Consider the following 23,843-nt stretch of genomic DNA (forward strand, 5'->3'; position numbering starts at 1 on the left):
TTGAGGAACAAATGCCACCCTTTTAACATTTCCCTATTATAGCGCCACCAGGAGGCCGATTTTTACAAAATATATTTTTTATATTACTCCTACAAATTTTGTCCAAACATCACGCAAATCGATAAACATTTTCTCTATAGTCAAGTGATCAAGAAAGATCCGTCCGATTTTTCCTATTCCATCCTGATTGGTGAATTCCAAACATTGCTGGTCCACAATAACCTACCTGACCTGGCGGAGACCTGTGCTCCAAGGAGCACTTTTTCCTTTTTTTGTTTTTGTTTCAATGCACATTATAAGCTACTGTATGTAATGAGTGGTCAAGGAAACTGTGTGGTCAAGGAATCTCTTATTCACAACACAAAAAAATAACAGTGCCCAGACTTCTCAGGTGTGCACTCTTCTGGTTACCAGGGTGACTGACTACTACCCCTAACACTCATGGTTTGCCTCAAATACATCCTACCGCATATTAAAGGGTCTAAAGGGTCGGCCTGCCGACTACCGCAGCCCAGGGGCCCCAAGGGCCCCCGTCATTATCAGCGGTGCTATTAAATTTGAAAACATGATTTCAGCTCTCTTCAGCACCCTTACATGTTTTAATTACAAGATCTAAAATATTAAATTAAAAATTGTAAAACACTTTAAAAACATTGCACAAAATTGTAAAACTTTTTTAAAAACACGATCAAAAAAATAGATATTGAAATGTGATGGCTCCCTATTTCTCTGGAATATGTATTTTTCTATATTTTTCTGGTTTCTAGTAATGTGATTCACTGCTGGTGTATGTAATGTTCTACCTGGTCACATGACATAGCTCCACTGACTTAAAAGGAAGCTGATGACTAATTGTTACCACCTGATGATGGCCAAATGATGGCCGAAACGTTGTGTCGTGGATCCATGTGCATGTTTTAATTAATAAATAAGTGCACTGATGGAGCAAATGGCTGTGTGCGGTCCCCCTTATTCTCCCCCCCGTCATTATGACTCAGACATAACCATACATAGAGTTCCCGCTGCAGCTACAACCAAATATGGTATGTCATGCAGACATCAGACCCAAACAAACCGTGTCGTCATGACATCAGACTCAAACAACTCGTATAAGGATCCATATAAGGAGGTCCACGTCAGCCATGACCATTTATGGAGTTCCGGGTTGACCATTGTGTCTGAATATGGTGTGCATGAAGTCGCTCAATCTAACCTCTTGAGTAACCATGGCGATCTAATATGGTCATCCGTAGATGACGTGAAATCCCAACGTCAAACGTCATACAAACTCTATTCCCCCCGCAGCTTCCTTGCGTATACTGACGGCTGCATCCCTCGACAGACACAGCCCTGGGTAGGCAACCAGGCCTGCCAGCGATCTGCACTCAGAGGGGAGCACTTTTCTAGTTAGAATCTATACTAGGCGTATATGTGTTGATAATGTGTTTTTTGTGGTAATACTGGAATGTAAATCTGACATCCTGGAATGGCTGGGATAGCAGCATTGTTTGGGTAACAGAGCACAAAGAAAGCCTTTGTCTTTTAAACTCTATATATATTTCTGTCATGAGTCTCATATATTGTATACTTTACATACATAGTCCTCCCTGTACTTTAAACATGACATTCATTCAACAGCAGGATTTGTAAACAGATTAAATAAGACTTTATTGTCCCAGAGGGATATTGTTTTCAACAGGAATATCCTCCATGTTGTAATGTCATAGCTGACACCCATGACCTTTAAATACAGTATGACTCTACCACACCAACACGCACGCACGCACGCAAAGCCACACACACACACACACACACACACACGCACGCACGCACGCAAAGCCACACACACACACACACACACACACACACACACACACACACCGATTCCCATCGAAAGGGGTTGTCATTCACTGCCACCGTTTTTCCTTTTTCTCCTGTTCATATAGTGTTTGTATTTGTTGATGCATGTATTATTTGTGTAAATTTGTTATGCTATTTTATGAACTGAATATAGAACCACAATGGAAAGTCCCCAGGACTTGTTTTGTCTTAATGTCTTACTGTACCACGTGCTGTTTACATTTCTGACTAATAGTAGTATTCAAAGTATTCAATCAATCAATCTCATAACTGGTTAATACACCCTATAGCTTTGTGTGTCTCCTCCTTTGGACTTGGTACTGTCAGTGTCGGCACCAGAGGCTGGGCGATATCGGTTGTGCAATCAAACCCAGATATATGGATTTTGGGAGTGCTGGTTGAGTTGAAATTCTCAGTTAGCATTGGCCTACACAAGTTATACGTATCTGTCTATTTCAGGACCAGATGGTTGAAATGAAAATGAGAACTTAAAAAATCAAGATTACTTCAAGGTTTCTGGTTCAAACCCCTTGCATTATGCGGAAAACAATTAAGTAAAGTTTTCCCTTTCCTTGCTGTTGAAGTGCTCTAGAAGTCCTGACCTCAAGCACAGTAAAATAATCTGTTAATTTAATTCTGATTGTAAAAACTGACAAATGGACCCTGAGTGTATGCCATCAAGGAAGGCGCTGTTGGAAGTGTGCTGAGCCAACTCTACTTAGCTCAAAAACAAGATGCCAATAACTTAAACAAGTGGGCAATAAAAATCATATTACTGAGCTTACAACATGCTGCTACCGGCACCTGTTGATGAATGGAATATGTGCATGGAAAATGATAATCTGCAAAAACAAAACCTTCCCAATGACTTGTCACAGCTGATAATCAAAAAAGTATTATGGACATAATGTTTGACACTGTGCCATGGCAAATATGTAGTGTGTGTGTGTGTGTGTGTGTGTGTGTGCGTGTGTGCGTGTGTGCGTGTGTGCGTGTGTGTGTGTGTGTGTGTGTGTGTGTGTGTGTGTGTGTGCGCGTGTGAGAGAGAGAAAGAGAGAGAGAGAGAGAGAGAGCATGCGTGCGTGCGTGCGTGCGTATGTGAGTGCATGCGTGTTACTGTAGGTGGATGGCTTAAGCTCTGGGGTAATTAAAATGATAGTGATTTCCTATTGACAGCAATGATCCTCACCTTACACGTGTGCTTTATATTCTACACAGGAACAAGAGCTTAATAATACAGAAGGCTAATTTATTAGAATTTCCGAGCACCCATGGTTGAACAGTTGGACTCAGTTTGGGATTTACAGAAGACAGAAGAGACCTGTTAATCTTTAATTTCAAATTTTTAGAATAGCAATAATATGGGTGAGTCAGAGAGCAATCACGTGGTAGTACTTACAATTAAAGGCCAAATAGCAAGAGGGATCTGTAAGCGGAGGGATATGTTTCACTGCCATGTCTCACGCAGCTTTGAATAATGTTTTTTCTTTTTTTTTCACATAAAGCCTTCCACCCACTGCCAATACACCCACACAAGAAAATCTAAAGCCCCTTGTGAAATTAAAAACGATGGTTCACTTATGTAAGCAGCTAATAACACTGAATAATATTAAAATACTCCCATTATTACCAGTACACTAGGAGATTAAATGAGATGGGATAAAAGTCTAAATGCATTAAATCACATGCATGGACTACAGAAAACAGTCAATATATTAAGAAAAAATATATGTAAATATTTGAACTTACACAATGACTCTGAAATGTCCAAAAATGTTTCAAAACACTGAAATCGAAACATCCAAAACACCATAATATTGGATTTAAGACATTATCTATAAGTTCATCATCTGTATTATGGAAGATTAAATTGTAAAATTGTTTTGTCAACCAGGGCTAACAAATTGTCCTAATGTAATAAAAGGCATCACTTAGTTCACATTTTGGAGTGTATAACTATAATGATCAAAATCTGTTAAAATAACATGATTCAAGATCCGGATTTTGGTGTGCAAAATTATTGAGGTCATATGTGGATAGGAAGTAAGACAAAATAGCTTTGAATACAAATGTCAAAATTGTATTCATTTCCGCTGAGCGACAAACTGAGGCTTTGCCCATGAACCGTGTGATTCATGTCTGTAATGCTGACCACTTATGGATAGAGGGTGGGTGCTGGCCACCAGGCTGAAGTTTTAAAGACCCGCGGGTAGCAGAGAATAGGTGTGGACTGGAGTAGTGGTAGTGCTGAGCAAGAGGTCTCAAAGGGAGGGGAGAGGTGAATAGAACTTTGTAGATAGTGTTAAGCTGGCAGCCATGGCTGAGTGGCAGCCAGTGGAGGAATTTGACATCTAGGCACAGGGCAGGATGGTCAACACTGGAGGTGGGAAGACACAAGAGTGGTGGTGAGTGCCACGGGGCTGAGGCTGCCAGCCTAGAGGCTGGGATAACTGAAGACTGACTGGGGAGAAAGATTCTTCATTATGAAGACATTTATAATGCATTAAGACATATATCTGATCTGTGTTGGTGATCTAGGAATATAAGCTTGCTACCCTGCTCACTACAATGTGTGGCAGTGTATTGTAATCTACCTGAAAGTACAGTAACTGTAAGTCTATTATAAAATCTCATCCTCATCCACATTTCTATCATATTGTATCAAAACGTTTTGTGGACTCCAGGGATGCAGTTGTTACTGGTGCTGTAAGAGATATATTTTGGTAAAACAAATTGTTTATTGTTAAAAGGTTAAAGCTCTGTTTTCTAACATTGCTATACAGTGTTTGTTCAGTAACAGGGGTTTCCTCATCTCTCCAGATCTTTAATACAAATGAAATAAATGTTCAGGTGGGTTACAAAATTCATCCAATCAGGAGGAAAAAAAACACAAAGATCATTTATCAGCGTGTGTTCAGTTTCAATTTTGTCTGCTCATTTATTTGTTTAATCACTCCCAATTTCACTTGTTCATCATGCATCCTGAATGAGGTCTCTCTCATGATGGGAGGAAATTTGTATCCTGACCTGAAAAGGATTTATTTCTGTTTACTAAAGAGATGGATGGACGGGATGATCCCTTTTATTGAACAACCACACCATAGCAATTATCGCCATGGGAATATAGGGCTATTTAACACTTATTTTAACAAAAGAATATCAGCACCTTTTAAGTGTATAGTTCAATGAGAAAGAGGTCTTGTTAACAACTCAGTCAGTGGTTGAAGCAAAATATTTTAACTGGTCCAGTAACTTGCAAAAACTTTCCCTTAGGTCACTAAGAAAAAAGGCTCAGATATGTCTCAGCCACTCATTGTACTAAAGTCACAAGTCTGGCTCTATGATACAAGGTCTCCTTTGAGGTAAACAAACAAATATTCATTTGAATGAGTCAGCTATGATGTCATTTTTAGGAAGTAACACATTTGATGCTGCAGCTCAGGTGTGAGGACCAAGAGCTGTACGTCACTAGGAATGGAGGAAGGTGTTTATTTCATTAGAATGTTATGTCCAGAATAAAAACAAATTATACTCAGAATCATGATCACTGACAAATAAGAAAATCCCATGGAATATTGTGTCAAATTATTAAAACAAACTAGAACTAGGGGGAGTGATTTTCTTTTAAGTAAGTGTTAAATTGCTCTATTTTCTGATAGTAATCATTGCTATAGAGTAGAGTGTTTGTTCAGGGGTCTGCATCTCTCCAGCTAAACAGAAAATGCATTTTTTAGGTTGGGATACCAATGTCATAAAGTCAGGAGAGAGAACCCATACAGGAGAAATAGGTGAAACTGTAAGTGATGAACAGAGAAAGAGAAAGAAAAAAAGAGCAGGACAATTTGGAATTGTAACACTATAACATTGAAGATGATAAATAGGTTCTCTCTCCTGATTGGATAAAACTGCTGACCCACCTGAACATGTATTTTCTGTTTATGAAAGAGCTGGGGAAATGGGGAGACCCCTGATTACTATCAGAATATAGAGCTTTATCCCTTTTAACAAAAAAAAAAACCTTCTGTTTTAGCCAACAATTATCACTACATACAGCACCTTTAATGTGTTCAAACAGTTTTGCCATGACACTGTTCTCAGTCACTGATCATCACTGGTGGGAGGGTAAAGTTCTGTATTTAGCAATCAGGTGCTTTAGTATCATCAGTAGTAGGGCTGTGGTTTTCAGCTGTCTGCTTGGTCAAATACTGACGGGTAGGCTATTACTGCCACTGGTAGAACAGAGAGGAGCTCTGTGAAGAAGACCATGCTGCGTCAGACTACTATTTGAGCACTTAAGAAATTCATTAGTGGGCAACTTCAAGTGTTTCCATTTATTATGGGGTTTAAGTTGCTACAACAGAATCTGTATCTTAGCAAATACATTTCCTTGAGAGGTTCATCCCAATTGATTGCCACCCCAATATTGTATGATAATTAAGACTGACAAAAGAAGTTGCCACAAGGAGCAGCATTTCCCGCTGGACCTCTCCAGGCATGCAGACAAGGTTATGTTGCCATTATTGTGGCACAGCCCCAGACATCTTATTTTCATGTACACTGCTACTTCTGCATGGAATCATCTATATTTTGCCCTAAATCATGTTTTACACAGGTATAAATGCAATAGTGATATGCCCATTAAGATGAGACTATAGTTTTTATAGAACTTATATAACCTATATTAGGAAACCAGCCAGAGCTATGAAGATAGTGCTTTATGTCTCATCATCTCATGTACTGCATGGAGGGATTTCCCTTTATTGGGTTGTGCTGCACTGGGATCTATCTGGTGTGTTGACTCTGTCTATTCCAGCTGCATAATTAATGTGCTAGTGTTGAATTCACAGCAGGGAAATACTGCTGATTCACTCACCTTGAAGGCTAGACATTGCCAGTGACTACAGTAGGAGGAACGGTGTTAAACGATGAGTCTACACAGTCTTGCAAGACATCTTTGCCCACCGGTGCCCATTCTGAGGAGTCCACACAGACTGATACTGTACAAGCTGGGTGGAGTGGTATGGGAAATTACCTCAATCTTTACTCGACCTGCCACTTCGGAAGGTGACTGCAGTATGAAGGGAAAGCTCCACAGGCTGGCTTACAGACCTGTCCATTAAGAGCACACACTTAAGAGTAAAGGGTGACAATGTGGAATACCTTTAATTTCACGTTCAATTCATTTGCATGCTTTATTCTGTTCAAAAATGTATTCATCAAATCATTCTGATCAGCTATGTTAGAGTTGCATTGCATTTTGAGTTTGTAGCTGTGTTGAAAGGGATGTTCTGGTAGAATAATCTAATGACTTACACCTGGGATGATTTTAAGTGCGATATATATCCTGCAATGGAAGAAGCAATGCTCCTTTCTGGTTCTTTGGACTAGAGGGGAAACCAGAGACGGTCTTAATAACAAGCTGTAAGTGTTTGCATATCATCCCATCACATTGTAAAATGTGACAAGCCAAATATGACAATAACCAACAATAATTTGGAGGTCTTAGTATATTCAAGAGACACATTTGTTGAATAAATTGAAGTGGATTAAGAGGCTTAGGATATTCGTTTCTGAGAATTGCTGGCAAAAAAATACATCATCAACAATGTAAATGTTTTATTGAGATTGCATAGACACTGGCAATAATTAGGCGGCATCTCCTAAAGATAGTCTGAATCAATATGATAGCTACGTGTCTAGCACCTGTAAAGTAGGAGCTTACTTTCGTGTTCGCCATTTTGTTGATGACAGTGTCACATTTGCATTGGTCCACACATCCACAGTCCATATACTGTAGGTGCAAATACATTAAAGGAAAACTTTTAATTTTCAACCTAAATCCCATTGTTCTGATGTGAGATGAATAATATAGGTCAATATAGTTTGGCAAAAAATACCCTATATATTCTTTGTATTTGTCCGCGAAACGACGTCAAACGTGTCGTTTCACATCATATGTATGGAATGTACGATGGGATTTAGGGTGAAAATCAGCAAGGTTTTCCTTTAACATAATGCTAGAAAGGAAGGTGTTGTGTAATATTGTCTTCAAATTATATCAGCCATCACATAATCGTATCACAAGAACTTAAAGTAATCATTTTCATAAAATTAAATTTAAAATAAAAAAAATAAAATAAAATTTAAATGCCGAATTTCAGGGAGGTAAAAAAATAAACATGATGATTTTGAATCATGTTTATTTGTGCGAAATTAAGTAGGCTACTTATGTATTGAATAAAACTACTTTCCTTCATATAATGGTTGATGTCATTTTAGAACTTATCAAGTTTCTTTTTACATTGTTAAAAATTAAACATGCAAATCAATGAACAATGCTTAAAAAACTATTTTCTTTGAAAAAAAAACTGTCACACAAGCTCTGTCCAAACAATGACTGAACAACAAACTATAGACAAGACCTAGGCTGTGTTACAAATCGTTCCCAACAAAGTGAGCAGTTAGCCACGAACCTTATCTTCAGTAATGAAAAGTAACACTATAAGAAATATCAACTGAAACATAACATGTAAAGAGGAAGGTGCTTGTATTGGTTTCCCTCACTGCTGTCATGTTTGTTTGTTGTGCCTCCTTAATTTTTTCCCCTTCAAACAACTTCACTTTGCATTATGGAGCATTTGGCCTTATGTAGTGTACATAATTGTTTCACTACATTTCGATGTGCATTCGGAGGAATTTGTAGCGTAGATTACACAGTTAATAAATGTTTTGATCACGGTTTGGAACACCCTTAAAAAGGCACCCCAAGTAGTCCACTAGAGTGAATGAGCGTATTGGATCACAGTAATTATTTGTTCCAATTCCAATGAACTGTTTACATCTTTGCTTTATATATGATTTATATAAATGCACCATTTGACAGAAAATATTATGACTGCCCCCTAGTGGCAAGAGCACCACAGAAATGCAATGCAAACCCTGAGATAGAAGAAAACTGTAAAAACTGAAGGTCACAAAGGTATATCAGCCAGGAAATGGAAGACTCGATGGCTGTGTTCTACCCATTCCTGCCCTATCGTTAACTTTAATGATTAAGAACCCCTCAAAATGACAAGATGCATACTCTTTCAGGAATCAAAGCTTTGACCTGGATTGCAGAATAATCTCTTTTACCACCAGACCACCCTGACCCCTTCACTGTATCACCTGCCTCAGTAAAGACAAAGTCATGCTTTGTCACATAACAGTGTTGCTCTTCGAAAATAACCAACATAAACATCTACTGTTGTGTGACAAAGCATGAATTAGGCTTATATTTCCACATCATCTTGAAGCGTAATTACCATTTCACTTCAAGCACTGGTACTAACTGACCTATGATGCGGAGACTAATTTCCTTTCCCACTCTACCTCCACCACTTTGTAGAGCTCCATGGTGGCTTTGGCATCCTCCACAGAAGAATGGCCCTTCTTCCCCACCTGAGGAAAAAAGAATCCTCATCAAAATAGAGTAATCACTTCAAAATCATGAGGTAGACATCGTAACACAGGTGTGCTACACCTTTGCTTTCTCATTACCTCCTTTATCCATCCATTTATTTACAATACTGTTAAATGTTTTACATATATCAAATAATTCTGACCAGCTAAGTTGAAATAAATTAAATGAGTTATATAAGTGAATGTATTTTGAGTTGGTATAGTTGTGATGAATGGGATGTTGCGGTACATTTGTATATTTTAGGTATTGAGTCGCACCTGTTATGAACTTTTAAGTGTAGGGGTAGATCCGAATAGTAAAAAATATACTGCCCATTTCCTTTCCTAACCATTTTAGAAGAATAGAATCTTAATATATTTTAAGCATTGAGGTACAGTCATTGTTTCTCCTACCTGGATGTCACGGTTGAATATAGCCTTAGTAAGTCTCTTAAGTGAGGCAACCTCTTTGTCAGCAAAGCCAGCCTTCTGGTTGAGCAGAGGGATACGGGAGGTGTCTCTGGTAAGAGCAGGGGGGTGGAAGTAGCCCAGGGCCTTGAAGTCATTGTGGATGGCATGGCCAATCACCACCTTCCCTGTGATGAGCCTCAGTATCTACACAGACATACATATAATAATTCATTAAACTGATTAGTGTACTGAAGCTGTCATTTGAGATTAAATTAAATGACACAGCAGTAGATGAAACCATTTTGAATGATCTAAGGGGTTCAAGACAAACACTTGACATGCTTTTTCTTACCTCCTTTCTAGCATCTGGGTATGGAGTAGCTTTAGCCAGGTCACGGTATCGGATGCCACTCCAGCGGGTGCGGAAGTCAGTAACAGGCACAGGCGGTTTGATGAACTTGTCATACACCACATCTCCTTCATAGGACACTATGCTGCAGCGGGCCAGCTGACTGACACGACCTTTTGGGCCAGTGCCCACCATCTCACAGTCTATAGCAAGATATTTTGCTGGGTTTCCAATTGGTCCTCCTGACCCTCTGGCGAAAGAGGCTGTTGTTTTCGTTGAGTTGAACTTCATGGTTTTCTGTGATTGCTCAGGGTTGCCAGTGTTCATTACAGAGACAGTTAAGGATGCAGGGCTGTTGGTGGAAGCAGACGCCTGAGAGTGAGAACTTGTAGCGCTGCCTAATCTGTGTGTGTGAAATGGGTTTGGGTTTTTTGCGGCACTAGGAGGTGGAGGTGGAGGACGCATCGCCCCATTTTGCCATGGTGGTTGGCCCTGATGGCTGTGCCCTTCCAGGGCAGGCAAGGGCCTTCCCTTTTTGTGTTTGAATTTGTTCTGCTTGTCTTTAAGGAGGCCCCTTCGTTCCAAGAATTGCCTCTTTTGAAGAAACTTCTTATGTTTATCATTTCCTAATGATTTGTGTGGTATATTTTTATCAGAATCTGAGGAACATAAGTTGACCACGCGGGTGGATTTGACACCGTCATCCTCAGATGACACCAGATTGATCACTAGGTCAGACATGATGAATGCTTCGGGATGAGGTCAGATACTAGGAGAAAACTGTTCACTCCAACACACTTCCCAATAAAACGTCCACGTAGATCTAGTTACATATTAAAGTCCTCTTTGATAAAAAAAAAAAAGAAAAGAAATCCTAATCCGCGGATTTGTGGAGCTGTCTTTCACCACCTGCAAGGTGCAAGGAAACAAAAGAAGGCATGATGAACAGGTTAACAAATGGGTGGCCGTAAGTTAGTGGGTAGAGAGTGGTGGTAATCAGAAAGTCACCGGGGTCCAACTCCCAACCCCATGTGTCAAGTGTCCCTGAGCAAGAAACTCAACCTAAGGAGAATTTTGGACTAAGGTTTTCTTACCTTTTCCATGATGTTATGATATCTTAGGATGAATGGTACAGTAGAAAAATGTCATAACTCCATCCCAGGTCCGCCACAGCTTAAAACGTTCGCGGATAGGGCTTGCGCTAGATCGCATATTTTAATAGCTTTTTTTTTTTTTTTGTGGTGCCAGCCACTCCTACACTTGACCGTGTGTGTGGGTCGGTCCGTCCGTCTGTTTGAGCACGGCCTCAACAGCTGCAGCTGATTGCAACACAAGGATGCAACCATTATACTAATTCAAAGGCACCACTCTCTTCACACTGGGTGTGATTTTTTTTTTGAGATCTGACGTTCATAGTGACAGAACACTATGCAACAAAAAAAACAAAAAAAACCTAAGTCTAGCTAGACGAGATTGAAATCTCGAGATTGAAATCTCGTCTAGCGAGACTTATTATTTTTTTGACAGTGTTCTGTCACTATGAACGTCAGATCAAAAAAAAAGGCAAGGCCTATCGCGCACGTTTTAAGCTGCGGCGGACCCAGGATGGAGTTATGACATTTTTCTACTGTACCATTCATCCTAAGATATCATAACATCATAGAAAAGGTAAGAAAACCTTGGTCCAAAAATTCTCCTTTAACCCCTAAACCTGCTTGAGCGAGTGCTCATCAAAAACAATCTGAACATCCATCAGCCTGGTGAAGCTGAAACTAAATTTCCCTTGGCTGCGGGACTATTCTCATCAAATCAAAATATCAAAAATCAAATAAAATCTGGTTTAGAATCAATACAATGAAAATGTAAACTATACAGCAAAATGTTGTGTTAATTTATCCATTTTGTTACTCAGTGTAAAAATGTACACAAATGGTATCATTTGTGCAGCAAATGGTCACATTTGTACACTGTGAGTTGAATTAGCTGTGAGATACATTTAAACTGAGGATTTTAGTGTCTACCTTTACATTTAAATCCATAGCAACACTACCCAATCCACGTTAACTGGGCTAACACGCTATAGCTGCCTAACTGGCTAATAAAGCAGCCAGTATTCTTAGTAAGCCAGTTGTTAAATCAAACTAAGTATACATTTAAATAGCCGTTTATAAATGTGATGTCAATGTCCTTCACTCATTTTAACATTGATTAATTAGCTCGCTAAGGTTACAAGCAGTGTGCTAAGCTAGTGTGTTATTGCCTTGATTCATATTTAACTTCAAACATGTTTTGCTTCAGGATTGTTTGTGATAACGAAGTCAGGAAGGCCGTTATAAAGCATTCACGGTGAAAAGTGTCGTGTAATAATGTGATTAAAATGAAATACAAAGCAACAGTCAGACCTGTAAACAACACCATGCGTTTTCCCTTGATCATTAAACTTCAGCTTCCGGGTCAAAGGGCTCGGCAAAGATCAAAGGATTGTTCAGTGATGTCATAAATAAGCGCGAGGTGTCCAGAAAACTCAAGAGAGCACACGCTGAACTCGAATCGTTTGTGTGACGTCGGTGATTTATCCCTGCCATATTTATTGCTGTGTTGCCAGGTCGGCTTAATATAAGCGATGTTGGGCTTGTTTTTCTGTAAAGTTACTTGTAAATATATTATAGTTGCGGGTTGCGGTTGTGTGGTCTTGTTTCTAAAGTGTAGTTGCTTATTTGGGCTTGTTTCCCAAATGTTGTTTAAACGAGTGGTTCTCAAACATTTTCATGACCCCCAAATACAAATATAAATATATATATCAAAAATGGCAGATATCCAAGCTCACAACGCGTCGCATCGCGATTCGTTGTGAGCTTGTAGATCGGCTATTTTTGAAATAGCCGTGGCCTAGTCGCTTCTTTAGGCTTGCTTTCATAGGCCACTTATTTGTCTCGCAAAATCTGGCAACACTAGTCACTAGTGGTGATTCGCTACTATCGCGAGCGCATGTTGCTAGCTGCTAAAAACATAAACAAATCTACAAATAGTTAATAAACGCACATTTTCACAGGCATACCTGCCAACGGTGGTTGTACAGGAGCAGAACTATGCGGGTTATGTTCAGGTAATCTGTCACTGACTGAAGTGAAGATAATAACGAACCAGCTGACGACGGAATGTCTTCAGTGGAGGAACAGAAGCGGTGGGCAGCAAACATCACCACGTTTCTGAGCAAATACAACCACATCTGTGACTCCTACATTATTGTACGTTACCGACAATCCTTAGTTCTTTATTAGGTCCAGACTTTGTATGTAGACCCCCTGAAGCCACTGTCAAATAACAGTGGTGGAAAAAGTATCAATTTCTATTCAATTCTGCAATGTAGAAATACTCTGTTACAAGTAAAAGTCCCGGAGTTGAAGTAAAAGTACTGAACATTTGAAATACTCCAGTAAAGTAAAAAAAAAACAAACTCTAAATTGTGCTTAAGTAAGGTACTTGAGTAAATGTACTTAGTTACTTTCCACCACTGCATACGACGAAGTATAAAATGGTCTGATGTGGGTCATTCATTCTACAGTAGCAATATTAGAGAAAGTTTGTTTCTGTACCTTTTTTGTAGGAGTTCTTCAGTGAAGATCTTTGGGAGACATTGCCTAGCAGATGGCAGCAGGTGTTGGGTGACTTGCCACCCCAACAGATAGCGGACCTCTTACTGGACAGAACATATGGGGACAGAAGGTATTATTACATGGTGCAACTTGACCTATCAGTGTAGTTGGTGGTCTTCACCAATTATGATGTTAGTCAGTTTAGCTATGTTAGTTGAAGCAGTTTGCTTATATTCTTAGTCATGTGCACAGTGCACTTTTAGAATTAGTTTTAACTTGTCCACTAACATAACACTTAATTATTTCACTGACATTCCAAAAACACAAAAGCAAGGATGCTTAATTTATACCCTGTAGTATCGCAACACTTATATTGTGTAACACAGGTCTTCCACAGGGGGTCCGGGACCCCTAGGGGGTCCTCAGAGTTACTACAGGGGGTCCCCCAAATATTTGTGTGATATGATTATTTAGTTTTACATAAACCACTTGAACCCTAGCATCCCTTTTCTGAGGAGAACTTTAGCCAAAAAATAGCAGATCTACAAGCTCACAACGCCATTGAACGCCATTGAAACACAATTTTATACAATATAGAGGGGGTCCCTGCTTCATCTCTCTCTCAGCTAGGGGGTCCTTGGCCTGAAAACGTTGAAGACCCCTGGTGTAACACGTATAAAGTATAAATTAGGCTTTCAGTAGATGATGATGATCTTTCAAATATGTCCCTTGAATGATCACATGATGATAACATCTTGAAATGAAAATCCTGTCATTACAGATACCCATCAGTATGGCCACTTTCGCTCTTGGCTTTCCGTGCTACAGCACATGCCCTGGCGTTTCCCAGAGTGGTCAGGCAGGAGCAGAGCAGACAAGTGGGCATTCCGGAGGAGTTCCTGGAAAACCAGTGTCAAAGCTCATTGCTTGGGCATATATTCAGGAAGCACGTCAAACCTAAGAAACAGCATGAGATTCAAAAGCTGGGCACAGTAAGACTTATTTACTTGTTACAGTCACTGCTTTAAAGTACCGTTCACACTGAGCACTATAACGATGACTATAACTATAACGTTCACCATTGTTTTGGTTTTTTTTTAAGTTGGTGTGAACTCTGCCATCCACTTGGAGAACGATTTTTAAAACTATATATTTATAGTTATAGTTATAATGCTCAGTGTGAACGGCCCACAAGGACAATTTTAGAAGCTGATTGACTGTGGTGTCTCAGGCTGTTAAGAAAATAAATAATGCTGATCTGTCATTTTTCTTCCTAGCGGGTAAAACAGCTCTGTGATCAGACTGAGTGCAAAAGTGTGGTGGATGTAGGATCTGGACAGGTATTGTTATACTAGTTTGTGAAATGATACTGTGGTTTATATGCATGCATCCTTATAGCAGAATGTTCTAACACTCTGCAAGACATCTACAGTACATCATACAGTCTTCATCCTTCTGCTTATAGGGCCATCTGACTCGTTTCCTTTCTTTTGGGCTTGGACTATCTGTAACTGCAATTGAAGCTGATCATAAGCTGGTTGATATGGCATCCAAGTTTGATGGACAGTTGCTGTCGGTCTTGGAGAAGGAAAAGCAGAAAAAGGTTGGTAGCTTTGATTAGATTTGATTTTGGTAAAAGAAATACAAGTATACACGCTATAACTTAAACCCAGGATTTACACATAAAAATGTAATAAAACACTTGTTTCCAATGTGGTCCTGCAAAATCGCATATAAGGAGATATGTTAGTATTTGTGCACTAACGGGTTATGCAAAGGCTAATATAGTTACATCTGTCTACCCACATCTACGTTGCCTGACTCTGCAGCAAGTGATTTTCTTTTGTTAAATTAAGGGTTAAATAGCTCTATATTCTGATTGCAGTCATTGCTATAGAGTGTTTGTTCAGGAGTCTGGTCTCCCCGTCTCTCCAGGTCTTTTTAGTAAACAGAAAATGCATTTTCAGGTCAGGAAGTTTTCTGCAATCAGGAGCAAGGATAAACAAATGGCAACCCCCCTGAAAATGTATTTTCTGTTTATTATTAAAGAGATGGCGAGACGGGGAGACCCCTGTTATTGCAACACTCGCAATTATTGCTATCTGAATATTGCGCTTTAACCTGTTCATAAAACACAAACAAACAAACAAAAAACCCAAAATATCCTTTACCCCGCCTTTAACATGAATTATTTTTCTGTATTATTTAGAAAGACTCTTCTCAGGTGTCAGTACCTGGTCCCTGTCCACGACATGTTGCTGGCTGGGTAAACCCCAAAGCATCATGGGAGATGTTCATCAAGCAGCTCAGTACCACTGAGTGTGTCAGCGGAGAACCAACTGAATGTGGATACAGTAAAAAGAGACTAAGAGACTCTGAACAACATGTGCACAAGCCTGTGCCTACTACAGAGTCAGAATCTCTTGATTGCACGGACACTCCTTACAATACAGTAAATCCCCCTTTAGACTCACATATATCACCCAAACACCAGTCTAGCTCCCCTGCCTTACCAAAGCGCTTGTGCAAGGAGGAGGTTATAGGGGAGTCATCTCCAGGTAGCTACAGCCCATGTGCCCCTTCTGTACAACAATTAGGTGTCGGACCTGTAGAAGAGGCGCAAGGGAACACAGAATTTATCTTGACTGGTCTCCATGCCTGCGGGGACCTCAGTGCCACCCTCCTGCGCCATTTCGTCAACTGCCCTTATGTACGTGGCATCACGTCCGTGGCTTGTTGCTACATGAAAATCACCACCAAAGAACACCCCAGCCCACCAGGACTGGTAGCCCCTCCCCTTCAACCTGTATTAACCAATGAGATGTCGAGACACTCAGAGTTTGGTTACCCCATGAGCTCCTGGGTACGGGGGTTGCAGGGGCATGAGCTGTCCTACAAGGCACGAGAGGGAGCTTGTCATGCTATGGAGGACTACATTCAGAGGTTGAGGGAGGAGAGTGCCTTGCTCAAGTCGCACTGTTACCGGGCAACCCTGGAGACTATTATCAGAGGTGCCAGGCCAGAACTCCGCAGGCCGGGAATTCAGACTGTAAAGAAATCCCACTTACTATCTTTTACAGAGTGAGTTACTGTCATACCTACATTTACCTCATTATTTAGTCACATGTGTTGTCTAGCTCTAGGGCCCTTGCATCCAATAATACTATTTTTGTTCTGTACTACTACCATTATTACTAACAATAGTAATAACAAATTATTTAATATTAATCTTTGTCCAACAATGTTTACAGAGTTACAAAGTCCTTAAAAAGTATAGTTAGTTTAGGCTATTATCTTTTATTTTTAAGTTGTTTCATAGCTATAGTAAAAGCATAGAACAGGTCTAAAACATTTAGTGTTAAGCTTACCCATGTAGAGCTGCTCCCTCTCCATCCATGTGCACTCAGGTATGCCCGTCTGGGACTGCCCCGTGTGGGTCTGCCTGCTGAGATGAGCCTGGACCCTGACAGTGTGGAGAGCATGCTGAGGCAGCAGGGCAGGGTTGTGGTGTACTTTAGCCTGGCACTGTTGCTGGCACCGGTGGTGGAAACATTGGTACTGTTGGACAGGATGATCTACTTGCAGGAGAATGGTAAGTGTGTGGATGAGTGAGTGATATGTTACAATTACAATTGAGGTGTTAAGCAGATAGCCTTACAAAGGGTATCCGGAAGGCTCACCCCAAAGCACGCTCGCCCTCATTTTTTTCCCGCGGACTGCTCGCCCCCAGCGGTTCTTGTGTTCTTGTATTTGTTTTACTATGGATAAGGTTAGACATAAGTTTAGGTTTAGGCGTAGTTTTACTTAGGTTAAGGTTAGAAATAATGTTAGGTTTTGGCACTGTTTTACTAAGGTTAGGCTTAGCAATAAGGTTATGTTTAGGCATAGTTTACTGAAGTTACGTAACGTTTACTGTAGGAATACCTGGCGGCGACCGTACCGATGTCACCGGATTTGCCCCGTGGCGAGTGTGTTTTGGGGCGAGCATTCTGGTATTCTTACAAAGAGTTACAAAGTGTAAGATTGGGGTAAACAGCATGAACTCTTGTCAACCAACAGTAGGGTAAGCCCTATAGCAGATAGACATCTTTTAAATAACATACATACTTAGTATCTGCGTGGACAAGCAAACAGTATATACATTTATCTAAATAAGGGGTATATAGCATGTGTGAGTAAGTAACCAACATACATTACAAACAGTAAATAAGGGGTACATAGCACGTATCAATAAGTAACCAATATAAATCTGGATTATACAACTAACATCTAAATAGGTAACAAGTACTGATACAAAGGCATACAGAGTTCTAGAGGGTGAGGTGGAAAAGGTGAATTTTCAGACTGGCAGAAAATGGGCAGTGAGTCTGCAATCCTGTGTGTGAATGAATCATGCACTTCACCGCCATCAGGATGTTTTTACCAAGTTGAACTAAAGGTGTATGTGATCTATTTTATTTTATTTTAGTTAGCACAGTATTCATACTCCTTTGGGACACGTAGACCAATCAGAATCTACATATGACTATTTCTAAATGTATGGAAAGTTTGACATTTTGATGATATATTGTTCTTCGGACAGTGTCAACAAACAGTCTTTTTTCTTTAATTTCCTGTGAGACAATCAAATACATACAGCCTTTGTAGAATACATTTTATTTGCTTCTTACTGACTTAGTCTCTCTTCATGATCAAGGGCTGTTATGAAGAACTGTGGAACAAATAGTTTGTTGTTTTCAGCAGTTGCAAAGTACAAGGAATATTCTGCTGAGAAGTTATGTGACAGACACAACATTCTTATGTTACATCATTCTATAAATCCACCAAAGACAAAGACTGCAGTACTGAGCAGGACACCGTGCATTAATGGGGCCTGTACAGAGTTTTGGTGCATTATTTTGATGTGAAATGAGTCCAGTCATTACTAGTGTCTCATTCTCTCGTTGATCTAGGTATACAGAGTCATTTGGTACCTCTGTTTGACCCTGACTTCTCTCCTCGGAACCTTGTGCTTGTGGCAGTGAAGCCCAGTGTGGATGTGGGGAGGACATGTACCATCCCACCTTAACCAAGGATGCATTTGGTGGCTGCTTTTACCCCAAGTACCTTTCAATTCCCAAATGAAAATGTTGTATCAGTTATGTGAATGGGACCCTAAAACACTGCCGTCATAGTACCATGCTCAACCTGTTCTGCTATATAAGATGCAAAAGGGATGTTATGACCAACCTATGGAAGGGGTTTGGTTGATCGGATCTTCAATGCATTTACACCAGACTTCTGTGTGTTTCTATGATACCCAATAACAATCCGATAACACTGGAGGAAATAATACAGTCATACAAGCCTGGTGTTAAGGGGAGCTATGATGCTGTGTGCAGATTGGTTTTGCTGACACCAGGTGGCACTGTTTGATTATGCCCCACTGCACTGGATTATCAAACATTTTCTCCATAACAGAATGGATTTTATATCCTCTTTTACATTAAATTCCTACCTTATACAGAGATTTGTGAAAAGCATCCTTTGTAGAAAGTGCACAGATACATTTGATTTGTTCTGATCAGGCCTTACAATTTTGAAACGTGGCGTTTCTCATTGTAATGAACTATAGCAATGTACGAATTATATCATCTCAACCCTGGTATTTATACTGGTTGGTTTTATAGGTAGCCAAACATCTGAGTTGTTTTAGTTCTTTCTTACCGCATTCTAAATACAGAATCAAGCCAGTTTCTGACAACCTTTATAACCTGTTGTTTATAATATACTATTCATGAATATGTAATTCAAAGGCTTTTATATACACAGGACACTCACAACCACAAAGTTTTACCTTGTAAGGAATACCTTAATGTAGTTTCAGCTCTTTGACTTGTAGCAGTGGGTTTTTCAGCTGCACTCTGCTCAGCTGGAAATGTTCACCCTCTTTGGAAGATTAGTAGCAGAATACCTCAATTCAAGGTGTCCATGGTGCTCTACACTTTATGGTGTTGTGAGTGACGCATGCATAATTATATTGAAGTAAGTATTACAAGAATTCACAATTGATTACATAGAATCGGTTTAAATCACAAAACACTATTATTCAGTACAGGAAGTATACAAGTAACAATATTAGAGTAATAGTATACATGTGTTTATACTGTTGGTCCTGTGGTAAGAATTGTCAGTCAGAGGAACACATTTCTTCACAGATGGGATGGGTACTACTTTGAAGAATACGCTAATTTCAACCCCCTCAACAATGCTGATGAATGCGAGAAGTGAATTTCTCCTTCACCTCACTAAAATGTATAGCACGGATCAAAACCAAGCACCTCCCTCTTATTAGCCATTTCATTTGAAAAACATTACATTTAAAAAGGACACAAAGCATTTGAGTGGACTGTTGTAGGTTTTGACATAGCACGTCCAATAACGAAGAAATGTCTTGTCTTGGTGATCAGTCATTATTTTCATTTCATAACTATTTGACAGATTGAGTCAACCAAATCAATGTCAGATTAGTTTACCTTGGAAAAGTCCTCTAAATTACCTCTATAGCTCCTCATCCCATTTGTTATCCATGCCATGCTCATCCTAGCATCAGTGATATTTTATTAGTACCCATGCAATAGATACTCTGATAATTCCACTCATTACTATCAGCTGCGTATACAGTCTTTGGTATTCCAAGATGAGTCAAAAAGGTTTGAGCGCATATAAAAAGCATAATGCCCCTTTACTGTATGCATTATTCCGGTATACTGACCAACTTGACACATAGGTGGGCCTTCAGTTACAAAAGGTTGAGAACCCTGGTCTAATATATACATTATATAGTTGGGTATAGCCCAACTAGCGGCAGGCCTCTGTCTGGTAAAATGTTCAACTAGCAAACATCAAAATCTAATGGATGGATTGCCATGAAACTGCTGAGCAACCTTTACTCTAGCCTAGAAGTCTTATGACTCCAGCCTTTACACGAGTGCCACCCGTAGGCCAAAATGTCCACTTGTGTTGGGAACAGAGGGATGAGCATTTGCCTTCTCTGAGTCTAGCACACAACTGAACTCTACAAGTTTGCGAATGAAACAATGTGTGGTGAACATCAATAATATACCCATGGTGGCAGTCTTTTTACTCAAAATCCATTGTTAGAATAGATCCTTCTGAGGATTCCATTCAACCGCAGTGCCTCCTTACCCACCCGTGTTAATGAAGACATGAGATCTAAGACAACCTCTGTCAGTCAAATAGAATAGGGTCCGCACACCTCTGTCAGTCAAACACTAGTCTACACTGCATATAATTGAATTAAGCTGTGCCGATAAGCTTTCATGTACTCAATTTAACCAGACTGCCGTGGGAACCAGGATACATTTAACACTTTAAAATAACACACCAAGGGTCCCCATTCTGATACACTGAAACATGGAATTCATGACCTGGCTGACATTTTTATACATGCAGACCATTGGCTGTCAAAAGATTAGATATACAGTATAGTTAATTAGCTGTTAGACATGTTTAATGTAATACTTGGAGAAGCTGTAGGGTTTCACAAAAACAACTAGATGCTAAGAGAAAAATGAAACATGAGGGTAATATTATAAAATATCAATATTTGGAAATACAGACATTTCAGACCAGTTTCCCCAGTTGCTTTTCAAACAGGACAGGCTTCTAATCCTCTATAGTATAGAGGGTACATTTATATACACTGTATAGTCTATACAGTGTATATAAATGTACCCATTTTAACATTCAGGTCCATAATATCGTTGACAAGTATCAAAATAGTGCTGTTATTTCTTTCCAGTGCTTTCTTGGCTATAAATTAAAGTACCGTACACGAAATCTGAGGTCACTCACTGCTGGGGTAGGCAATCAGTTGTTTAGACTCTCTATAAAGAATTCATTACAGGCCACAGTCAGTGCAGCGATCAGAACGACAAACTCCTGAAAATCCACTTCACCATCTTTGTTTTCATCCAGATCAGTCATTATCTTCTCCACCACCAATGGGTCCTTGCTGGCCTAAAATAAGTTATAAAGTTAATATGGCATGTGCTATTCAGCAAATACAATCGTCTGCTTATTATACACATTTATTTTCACTTCCTGGGCTATGTTATGTTTTACAGTGGACAATGACAATTTTCAAATCACATGTAGTTTATACAAAACAAGTACCTAAAGTAAGTTATAAGAACTATGACAACTTACGTGTGTGATTAGCATCTCACCAGGTACCTAAAGAATTGTGAAAGGGGTTTTACTTTTTGAATGAAGAAACGAGTAGGAATACTTACACACATGATGTCACCTAGTTCCCCCTGCAACAGACTCTTCAGCTCCGCTTTACTCAGCTTGTATTTATCACCCTCTTTTGAAGAGTAGGAGTGAAACACTTTGATGAGTCCTTCCATAGCCATTTCCAACTGGGAAGGCATTTTCTGTTCTGGAAAGAATATTCCAGGGGCAGATTGACCCATCAATCACACAAAGACACTGGCACAATAGAACAGAGGTAACTAGCACACTAGAGGAATAGACTCAATTTGTTGTAAACCACAAGCTGCAGTAGAATATTACACTGCAGTTGCAATACTGCCAGAAAAAAAAAGCTTCCAAAATTACACATGTCTCCATCACCACCATATAGCCTTAGCACTTCAACCTACATTCTGAAGCCCTTATGCCAGGATCAGAATAAATAAAATGCATAGAAGAAAGTGATCTTGAAACAATCCACTTTGTAAGGACTGATCATGTGTAGATTGTGGGTTCTCTTTTTAACTGAAAGCAATTTTACATTGATCCAGTTGGTAGGCCCAACACATGAACCCGTTGCCCTTCAGTAACAGATACATGAGAAGCAGCTACAGGGGAGCTGAGTCATTTCACTGGACAATAGCCACCGCCCCCCACAGGGCAAGCATTAATGCTAGTTGTATATGAACAGGATTTTGGACCAAGGCTTACTTAAATTTACATCACATAAAGTTTACATAAATTAGCTGATGCAGGCGCACTCGGTATAGCGGATTAACTCAAGAACGAGAAGGTGTCTCACCATAGACTGACATTGCATTGGCAAGTCCAGACAGTAGCCCACTGAATGCTTGCATTAATAATGCACGCGACATTGATAATGATGGACATGAATTGAAAGGCTACTCAAAATCATTATAGTCAGATTTCAAAATAGCTTGACATTATAATTTGACCATTATAGCCTACACATTTCTCTCTTGGAATTTCAAAGCATCGACATCCTGCAGGTATGATATGAGTCATTTAATACATTTGCCACTGAAGCATATAGCCTGAACATAAAGTTTTACTTACTTTAGTTTTGTTTTTGTTTTAAAATAGGCTACATCTATGTTAATATCAGTCCAAATATTTAAGTCAACTCACCTGAACGTCTGATAACGGAGAATTCAGAGTAAGACGTCTATGGAGCTCTCTCACCTCAGCTGCTTTAACTCACTATCAAGCGCCTCCCTCTGGCTTAACATGAACATCCACACCTGCAGCCATGATGATGCACCACAAGTGAAACCACTTGACCATCATATGGTGATGGATGCATTGTGAGCTTGCAGATCTGCTATTTTCAATGTTTTTTAATACATTTTATACATTTGAAAACTTGTGAAATGGGGACATTCTGCATAATGACAATACTTTTGGCACTTACACATTATATATATATATTTATATAATGTATATATTATTATTATACATTTGATACCAATACTTTAGTACTTTTACTCAAGTACATTTTTAATTGCGGACTTTTACTTGTCAGAGTATTTCTACATTGCAGTATTGATGGTTTTACTTAAGTATTACATGGAGTACTTTTTCCACCACTTCTAAAGGCAATTCAATGACTTGCCTCACCTGGCATTTATGCAGGATTCATGGAAGATTATGATCCCTCAGAGGAACATGGTGAAGTTAACTCCCTGATCCGAACCTGTTGGATGTGATCAGCATTTTGCTTTTGGTTAGCTTTGATAATTAACAACCTTAGCTTTAAATTAAATTCAACAAACCTCCACAGCAGGCTATAAATAGCCTGCTCCACTTGTTAACTGAATATGTTGAAATGTTTGTAATAATAATAATACTTTTTATTATTATGATATTAGGTGAATTATTAATAATAATAATTGCCGGCCTAAACATCT

General features: G+C 39.5%; 3 protein-coding genes across 4 annotated transcripts; 1 reads left to right on the forward strand and 2 right to left on the reverse strand.

The window, feature by feature from the left end:
- Positions 1-7,461: 7,461 nt before the first annotated feature.
- isg20l2 (interferon stimulated exonuclease gene 20-like 2) lies at positions 7,462-12,511 on the reverse strand. The gene is made up of 4 exons (XM_084051998.1): positions 12,463-12,511; positions 10,064-10,969; positions 9,715-9,915; positions 7,462-9,300 (listed from the first exon to the last, which is right to left on the reverse strand). Exons 2-4 carry the CDS (start codon positions 10,799-10,801, stop codon positions 9,196-9,198), a joined length of 1,044 nt encoding a protein of 347 aa, XP_083908124.1. The 5' UTR covers positions 10,802-10,969; positions 12,463-12,511; the 3' UTR covers positions 7,462-9,195.
- Positions 12,512-13,036: 525 nt separating this feature from the next.
- Positions 13,037-19,099, forward strand: mettl25b (methyltransferase like 25B). Its single transcript, XM_084051562.1, has 8 exons — positions 13,037-13,308; positions 13,668-13,786; positions 14,438-14,648; positions 14,934-14,996; positions 15,122-15,259; positions 15,866-16,737; positions 17,064-17,248; positions 18,609-19,099. The coding sequence occupies exons 1-8, from the start codon at positions 13,219-13,221 to the stop codon at positions 18,722-18,724; spliced, it is 1,794 nt and encodes a 597-aa protein (XP_083907688.1). The 5' UTR covers positions 13,037-13,218; the 3' UTR covers positions 18,725-19,099.
- Positions 19,100-21,166: 2,067 nt separating this feature from the next.
- s100a1 (S100 calcium binding protein A1) lies at positions 21,167-23,137 on the reverse strand. Of its 2 annotated transcripts, none has more exons than XR_014600546.1 (3): positions 21,954-22,176; positions 21,363-21,678; positions 21,167-21,324 (listed from the first exon to the last, which is right to left on the reverse strand). XR_014600546.1 is itself a non-coding variant. In XM_084053836.1 (3 exons), exons 2-3 carry the CDS (start codon positions 22,092-22,094, stop codon positions 21,529-21,531), a joined length of 291 nt encoding a protein of 96 aa, XP_083909962.1. In that variant the 5' UTR covers positions 22,095-22,102; positions 23,065-23,137; the 3' UTR covers positions 21,167-21,528. The 2 variants fall into 2 exon arrangements, 1 of the variants encoding a protein (XP_083909962.1); XM_084053836.1 differs by adding an exon at positions 23,065-23,137 and having other exon boundaries at positions 21,167-21,678; positions 21,954-22,102.
- Positions 23,138-23,843: the final 706 nt, after the last annotated feature.

This window comes from Gymnoscopelus microlampas, assembly GCF_963454915.1.
Source record: "Gymnoscopelus microlampas genome assembly, chromosome: 3".
Taxonomy (NCBI): Eukaryota; Metazoa; Chordata; class Actinopteri; order Myctophiformes; family Myctophidae; genus Gymnoscopelus; species Gymnoscopelus microlampas.

Coding starts and splice junctions, on each gene's coding strand:
- mettl25b (XM_084051562.1), top strand. CDS start 13,219: ATGTCTTCAGTGGAGGAACAGAAGCGGTGGGCAGCAAACATCACCACG. Junction 14,997..15,121: donor TGGATGTAGGATCTGGACAG/GTATTGTTATAC, acceptor TTCTGCTTATAG/GGCCATCTGACTCGTTTCCT. Junction 15,260..15,865: donor AGAAGGAAAAGCAGAAAAAG/GTTGGTAGCTTT, acceptor TGTATTATTTAG/AAAGACTCTTCTCAGGTGTC.
- s100a1 (XM_084053836.1), bottom strand. CDS start 22,094: ATGCCTTCCCAGTTGGAAATGGCTATGGAAGGACTCATCAAAGTGTTT. Junction 21,679..21,953: donor AACTAGGTGACATCATGTGT/GTAAGTATTCCT, acceptor AACTTATTTTAG/GCCAGCAAGGACCCATTGGT.
- isg20l2 (XM_084051998.1), bottom strand. CDS start 10,801: ATGTCTGACCTAGTGATCAATCTGGTGTCATCTGAGGATGACGGTGTC. Junction 9,916..10,063: donor ACCCAGATGCTAGAAAGGAG/GTAAGAAAAAGC, acceptor ATGTCTGTGTAG/ATACTGAGGCTCATCACAGG. Junction 9,301..9,714: donor TATTCAACCGTGACATCCAG/GTAGGAGAAACA, acceptor TTTTTTCCTCAG/GTGGGGAAGAAGGGCCATTC.